General features: G+C 44.0%; 1 protein-coding gene across 1 annotated transcript; it reads right to left on the bottom strand.

Moving 5' to 3' along the window:
* Nucleotides 1-3,060: 3,060 nt before the first annotated feature.
* LOC147445039 (pentatricopeptide repeat-containing protein At2g03380, mitochondrial-like) lies at nucleotides 3,061-5,610 on the bottom strand. The gene has a single exon (XM_086527517.1). It carries the CDS (start codon nucleotides 5,461-5,463, stop codon nucleotides 3,682-3,684), a length of 1,782 nt encoding a protein of 593 aa, XP_086383643.1. The 5' UTR covers nucleotides 5,464-5,610; the 3' UTR covers nucleotides 3,061-3,681.
* Nucleotides 5,611-8,202: the final 2,592 nt, after the last annotated feature.

Below are 8,202 nucleotides of genomic sequence, written 5' to 3'. Positions count from 1 at the left end.
TGTGTCATGGGCTGTATAAGCTCACTTTGTATGACAAGTGTGGACAAAACTTTGCAAATGCAGTTGCAGATTCAAGGGCTGTTTCAGATGCAAAACTGTGGCATGCACGTTTTGGGCATCTGAATTTTGCCAGTTTGCTGCGTTTGCAAAAATCTGATATGGTTGCTTATTTGTCGTCTCTTGAAGCACCTATCAAACATGTTTGTGAAGGCTATATTTTGGGTAAAATACAGCGTTTTACGTTTCCAAAGTATGGTTCAGTTAGGGCCACATGCAGGTTGCAGCTTGTGCATAGTGATATTTGTGGACCCATGCAAACTCCGTCCTTGGGTACTTCATGACTTTCATTGATGATTACTCCACGCATGCATAGAGATTTCCGCTTAAAGCAAAGTCCGAAGTTTTTATGTGCTTCAAACAATTTCTGGCTATGGCTGAAAATGTCTCGCAATGAACTATGGGTACCCTCCGTTCCGATCGAGGGGGGGAGTATATGTCTCATGAATTTAATGCATTTTTGGCTAGTCATGGGATAAAACACCAATGTATAGTGTCTTATACGCCTCTACAAAATGGTGTAGCTGAGAGGAAAAACAGGTCACGTACGGAAATGGCATGATGTATGGTCAAAAGTCAAGCTTTGTCGCATTCTTTTTGGCTTGAGGCCATCATGTGTGCCACTTATGTACTTAACAAGTGTCCTACGAAAGCTTTGCAGTCTATTACTCCATATGAAGCATGGCATGATAGAAAGCCTTCTATTGAGCACATGTGTGTTTTGGGCTGTTTGGCATATGCTTTGATGCCACAAACACAGCGCAAAAAATTGGATGATAAGGCTATCAAATGTATTTTTGTTGGTTATAGTGCTGAAAGCAAAGGTTACAGGTTGTATCATCCACAAACAAAGCGTATTCTGGTTTCAATGGATGTAGTGTTTATGGAAGATTATGTTCAGTCCTTGCTGTCATGTACTAGAGACAGTAATGTAAGCTCACGGGACATTTATGACACTTTGTTGCCTCTTTTCAGTGGTGGAAGTTCGAATGTAAATTCCAATGAGGCAAATGTATAGCCTATGGGGGTTTCCGAAAATGTTACAGATTAGCCTATTACTGATGCAGATGTACATGATGTACTTGATGAGGAAAGTGCTGAAAATGAGCAAGCTAGAGGTAATGCCAAAATGGCTGGTGCATACATTGCATGACAATAAATTGGATGCACCTTTGTCTAGTCGTACTCGTTCAGGCTCTGTCCATGCATCTTATGCATTAGATTGTTATGCTTTGGTTGTGTTTAGCTTACATGATGTTGAGGAACCTCTGTCTTTTGATGAAGCACAGAATTTAGAAAATTGGATGGCTACCATGCAATCAGAATATGATGCACTTATAGAAAATGACACATGGACTTTATGTGATTTGCCTCCAGGCAAAAAGTCCATTGATACAAAGTGGGTTTGAAACGCAAGCCAAATGGTGAGATCGATCGCCATAAGGCTCGACTTGTTGCAAAGGGTTATGCACAGCAAAAAGGCATAGATTATGAAGAGACTTTTGCTCCCACTTGTCGTATGACTACTGTGCATTTTCTATGTGCATTGGCAGCTCATTTTGGTAGGGATGTCCATCAATCAAACATTGTTACTACTTTCTTGAATGGTGACATATTTGAGGAAGTTTATGTAATGCAGCCTCTCGGTTTTGTAGGAAGAGGCGAGGAGCTTGGAGGTCTTGCGGCTTTGTGCTAGTGCGTCCACCCTTGGAGTGCGAGAAGGTTTTGAGGAGTTTCAGATCTTACAACTTCAACATGGCCACCCCTTGCTCGAGCGCCCGCCACAACGACGACCAAAACCAACAAGTGGCTATGGATACGGAAACCACCATCCAGTTAGAGGCCGACGCACCGGCACAGTTCTCAAGAAACCCGACAAATTGTTTGGCTCGAGATTGTGAATTCAAAAGCAAACGGACAAGTTTGCTAGAGAACAACGCCAAAGGAAAGCTGGACAAGGATAGTAGTACTAGTACTCAGCTAGCTGCCTTGATACCCACAAGGTACGACCATAGTTGTTATGAATGTGATTGGATGCTTTGTTTGGCTCGAGAGTTTGAAGCCAAAGGCAAAAGTAAGAATTCACAGATAGACAAAGACAAAGGCAAGCTGGACAGAGATTATGGTAATAAAGATTTGATAGAGGAGATCGGCATGGCACACGTGGTGGCGGCCACAGTCGCCTCGACGTCAAATTTCTAGTCAAAGTGCAAGTATCACCACTAGCTTCAACCAGAGAGAGACTTGGTAGTGGTAGAGAGGAGCAAGGAGTGCTCCGGATAATTAATTTGGACCCTTGTGTTGGAGTTCAAGTTATTGATATTTGGACCCGTAAGTCGGAGTTCAATGCACATGCATCTGACATGGAACCAATCAGATGTCTAAAACACTATGGATCGACGCACCAATTCATTGTTGTTAGTCGGATCATGGACAAGATGTGTCCCACAGTTCATTATCTTGGGGTTATATATTTTGGACATGATATGTTCACAATTCAAGAATGGGGATTATTGGACGTAGTGTGGTCTACAATTCCAATTTTCTAAAAGGCAACCGATTCTCAAGATGGCATTATTTTCAAATACGAAGTTGAGGAGAGCAACACCGAGGTGTATCTAGTTGGTGGCCACTACTGGGGTGTCCATGGTAGCTTTATCATCGACTTGGTCTCACTATTGATGTCCACTATGAGCTACAAATAGGATGTTAAGAGTTTTGGCATCTCTAGTAAACTATCCAATGTGAACCCATTATTTAGTTTGACTTTTAGGTATTTAGTTTACTTATTTGTCAAAATCTGGGTAGGGCAATTTCACGAGGTTGCTATATATAGCAACCCCTTGCTTCCATTGTAAACACATTCAGTAATTCATTGCCAAGGTGGATTGGTTCAAGAGTCTCTCTCTCTCTCTCTCTCTCTCTCTCTCTCTCTCTCTCTCTCTACGTTTCCACATCAACTTTGATAGTTGAGTGGATCAACGGTGTGGAGCGTGAGAGCCATCCGATGCAATTTTGTAAATTCAGGGCAAAATTCGGTGCCCTAACCACTTCACCCATGTGTATATATGAAGTCGGCTTGATCTTGTAAAACGGGCAGATGTACATTCTAGAATTTTCATGAATTCAGTGTTTGGGGCAGTAGATGGTGCTTTCTAATATATATGGAGTCCGCTTGATCTCATACATGCGGAATTCGGGGCGGAAAATCTACGGCTGAAGCTGAGCACATAAGCCACTCTGTCCTTGCCTAATAATCTTCCTCTTCTTGCTCTTTGACAAGAAAGGGCCACATGAGAATGGTTGAAGCTGTACCTTCAATGAGAGGCAAATGATCCTCAACATGGACAAGTCTGAGGAAGAGCCCTATCAAACTATGGAGCTGCCTCTGGCACCATCACAAGCTACCTCTGTAACCTGTTGGCGCTACTTTGTCAAGTGGTAGACAACCAAACAAACTTGAAACACCCTTGAAACCGTAGTAGAAGTTTTGGTTGTGGCATATGGCTCCGTGAAAGGCTCTTGCATTTGGGCATCTCTAAACTGGGCAGAACAGCTTTAGGCAACTCAAGCCTCGGACAGGGGGGCCAGGGACATCCTGAAAAGTACATTCCTAAAGATCCCTCAAAAGCAATCCCTTGTTTCTCCCAAGCTTAAAGTTTCGATTCTCAGGGCTTGGATACTTTCCACATTCTCTTGCATGCCAGCAGCCGCATAGATATCTGCCATAAGAATGTAAGCTGCTTCATCTTTCTTATGGACCAGTGTCGCCTGTTCAAAAGCCCACCGCCCGAAACTAACATCTCCCCATCTTCGACAAGCACTGAAGAGTGCATGCCACACTGCACGGTTATCAGAAAATGGCATCTGTTGGATAAGTGATACCGCCTTTTCAAGATGCCCCGCCCGCCCAAACAGGTCAATCATGCAGCTGTAAGCCTCCATATCTGGCTTCAAGCCATATCTAGTGCTCATACTCAAAAAAGCTTCATGTCCCTCCTCTACAAGACCCAAGTGACTGCACACACTGAGCACACAACGGAATGTGATTGCATCTGGACGGGTCCCCTCATGTTGCATGCACTCGAAACATTCCAAAGCTGTTTCACCTTCGCCTTGCTGTGCATATCCTGTTATCAAAGTATTCCAAGAAATGACATCCCGAAAGTGAAGATTGTTGAGCACATGCCGCGCTTTTGCAGGCGCTGCACACTTAGCATACATATCCACAAGAGCATTGCCAAGTATAATGTCATTTCCTAGCAACCCCCGGTCCATGATTTCATTATGAATTTGCTCTCCCTTGGCAATGGCTCCTACTGTACCACATGCTTTCAAGATGCTTCCATAGGTTACAGCATCTGGAACGATACCCTCACATTGCATGCAGTCAAAACACTTAAATGCTTGCTCACCTTGACCCTGTTGCACGTATCCTGCAATCAATGTGTTCCAAGAGAAGATGTTTCGAGATGGTAGATTGTCAAGTACCCGCTGTGCTTCTGGAAGAGCACCACACTTTGCATACATGTCAATGAGAGCACTGCCAAGCACTACATCGTCCCTCATGAGGCCCAACTTCACTAGTGCACAATTTATTAGCTTCCCTCTTTCAAGAGTTTTCACAGTGCCACAAGCCTTGAGAATGGAAATAAAGGTCACAGCATTTGGATCTATGCCCTCACATTGCATCCATTCAAAACAACAAAGTGCTTGGTTACCTTGGCCATGTCGTGCATAGCCTGCAATAATTGAGCTCCACGAGATGACGTCTCGGGAAGGGAGCTCCTGGAGAACATGCAGAGCTCTCGCCAAAGCACCACACTTGGCATACATGTCCAAAAGTGCATTGCCCAGCACAATATTTCTTTGCAATAAACCCTTCCTTACGATCTCATCATGGATTTGTTTACCCTTGTCTTCCATGCGTAAAACACCACATGCTTTCAACATGGAAGCGTAGGTTACAGCATCTGCAAGGATGCCCTCACATTGCATGCGCTCATATAGGATCAGAGCATCCTGGCTTCGCCCTGCTCGGACATATGCTGCTATTATTGCAGTCCAAGAGACTACATGCTTGCTCTTATATGTATCAAGTAACTCTTCTGCCTTTTCAAGGGCACCCGCATGTGCATACATGGTGACCAAAGCATCAGAGCACAAATGAAGCAGCCCTTTTTTCAGGATGCGGTGGTGCAACTTCGTACCTGTGCCCAAATCTTTGTTTCTGGTGCAAGCCCGAAGTGAGCCCACAAAGGTAGTAACTTCATCTTGCGCTATCCATGCATCATCCCTTGACAACAGAGGAGAGACAACCGAGGTAGCCTCATCGGATATCCCCTTTTTGCCACTTTGTTCAGCACTCATGGACAACCCAACGCTCCATAGCAGGGCCATTCCCATAACCGTGTGTGCTCGAGCACGAAGGACTTGACTACTCCAATCATGGCCGTGCTGCCGTCGAGCAACAGGGCTCCTGGTCCCATAACCCACTGATGGACTTGTCACTAGTCTTATCTTACTATCTTAGGTGGTGGTCACGCGAGGCTCAGTTATGAGTAACTCTAAGCAGATAATTGAGCCCACAATGTGATCATGCGTATCCTACAGAGCCATCCTACAAAGCCAGCTCAGTACTACCGAGCATAGTCTTTGTAACTGTGCCGATTTTGGCAAAGTTGCACTAGTAATGTGGGCAACTTTCAAAGGAATCAACGTTCTCTCGCTAGATAGATCTTCTCTTTTCTCTACTTGCTAGCAAAGGTAATATCCTCCATGTAGCTTTTGTTGACTGTTACATGATGTAGATAATCGTTGATAATTGTGCTCGCACGTGATTGTGACCATAGCTCAATTATCGCTCGTTCAATGAGCAGGAGGCTTAGTAGCTTAAGTTACCCAGACACATAATTGAGCCCTCACGTGAGCATAGCCTTACTATCTTCTAATGCTCCTTTCATAGTCAGGTGCCACGTGGCTCAAGCTAATGCAAGGAGCAGCATTAGAAAAGGTTGCAGGGAATCGAGGAGGAGTGAGTGGAGGCCAAGGCATAGTAATCATGGGGAGGAGGGGGATACTAATTCCCTCTCCCTCTCTCGCTCCCTTCTCTCCCTCTCTCTCTCACGATTGTCTCTGTCCATTGTTCTACAGCCCCTACCATTGCACACACCCCCCCTCCCCCATTGTCCCTCTTCGATTTTCACCCCTTTCTCCCCCGTTGTCCCTCTCCAAGTCCATATTCTCAACCCTTTTCTCTCTCTACACGGTGTTGTTGTCACCCTTCGTCAATCTCCCTCTCCCTCTCTCGCTCCCTTCTCTCCCTCTCTCGCTCATGATTGTCTCTGTCCGCTGTTCTACAGCCCCTATCATTGCACACACACCCCCTCCCCCGTTGTCCCTCTTCGATTTTCACCCCTTTCTCCCCCGTTGTCCCTCTCCAAGTCCATATTCTCAACCCTTTTCTCTCTCTACACGGTGTTGTTGTCACCCTTCGTCAATCTCTCTCTCTCTCTCTCTCTCTCTCTCTCTCTCTCTCTCTCTCTCTCTCTCTCTCAGGTGTTGCTGGATCATCGTTGGGAGCTATTGCCTTGTCGTTGGTTCATTAACGATAGCTGCATTGGGACTGCTCAAGGTGCTTGGAGCCGAGGAGGATCCTTGGAGCCACCAAGCATTGCAGGTAAGCCCTCTCCCAAGGTTTGTGATTATGTTTGATTGATTGGTTCATTGTGAGAGAGAGAGAGAGAGAGTTTTAGAAGAAGAGAGTTTTAACATCGTAGGAAACTATCCCAAGAGACCTTAAAGATGTAGCTGACGAGGAGTTGAACTCAAGACCTGTTGTTCAAGAGGGAAATGGCATATCCAATCTACCACACTTGGGTGATAGAAAATTTATACCACTTTTCTCTTTTTATTAGCACACACACACCCACACACCCGAAAAGAAGAGAGTTTTAACATCGTAGGAAACTATCCCAAGAGACCTTAAAGACCTTGTGCATCCCCATGAGAGAGAGAGAGAGAGTGAGTTGACCAAGGAAAAGATTTTGAGCTGAAAGCATGAACCGTTGAAGTAAACTTTTGCGTAAATTGGTAATATTGGTCTCATGTGGACATACTAATTTTAGTGAAAAATAATTTATTTTCTTTTTAAAGTGATTGGGTGAATGAAGTAACGATCATCACAAGGGACAAAAGCGTGTAAAAGCAATGACATATCATGGTTTAATATTAAAAGATTTACATCAGTGATTAGTACGGTATGTGGTAATGTGACACAATTCTCAAAAATCCTCTCTCTCTCTCTCTCTCCTTGTGCATGCACACTGTCCTCACTGTTGCCGAAGATGCAGGGCCACACAGCCGGATGAAGCAAATTGCGCCACGTGGCCCCCTGAATGTCTCTCTGCTTAATATATAGAATAGATAAACACAAACACTATGATTGCCTAGCTTCTTATAGGCTTGCATATGCGTACTCTTGGGGTCTAACACAAGGATCAAGAACAAAGGGCATGTATTCGTTTTGAGATGCATGCATAAGGGCCTCATACGTGTGCCAGTGTATGTGTGTAAACAGGTAGATACTACATGTTGATGTTCATGCACACATATTCGCACTACACATCACATTTGTATTTGTGCTTTTTTCTGTATGCTCAATCTGTCTAGGTCGCAAATTGACGTTGCTTTAAATCTAAGTTATATGACCATCAAAGATTACAGCTTTTGAATGTTGTATTTTTGCTAATAAGCAACAATAGACCCAATTTTGGGTGCAATGCTTCAAAGATGAGTAGAGGTTGGCATCGATTTTGCCAAATGTCAAAGAAAATAGAGTTTTAAGGTTTCCTTTTTGAAATCTTGATGGGTAATACACATTATTCTGCTTGCAACTCGCTGTGTAATACTAAGTTGAGAGTAATTTCTTACGGAGTAGTTTGTTTGAAACTTTATTCGTAAGTTGATGGATAAGCCATGTGAGTATGTGGGCAAAACCTTCTTTTTTTTTTTGGTGATTTTTCTTGAAGGTGACAAAGTGGTAATGTATGTTGTGTGAAAGTTGTGGATCAGAAAACATATTCATATGCAAGAGCGCAGTAGAAGTTTAGAGAATGGTGGGTGATATGGGTGTTGTTTCTGCAT

This window comes from Adiantum capillus-veneris, chromosome 13, assembly GCF_014529385.1.
Source record: "Adiantum capillus-veneris isolate H3 chromosome 13, ASM1452938v2, whole genome shotgun sequence".
NCBI lineage: Eukaryota > Viridiplantae > Streptophyta > Polypodiopsida > Polypodiales > Pteridaceae > Adiantum > Adiantum capillus-veneris.
This window is presented reverse-complemented; position numbering and strand designations above follow the sequence as displayed.

Coding starts and splice junctions, on each gene's coding strand:
- LOC147445039 (XM_086527517.1), bottom strand. CDS start 5,463: ATGGGAATGGCCCTGCTATGGAGCGTTGGGTTGTCCATGAGTGCTGAA.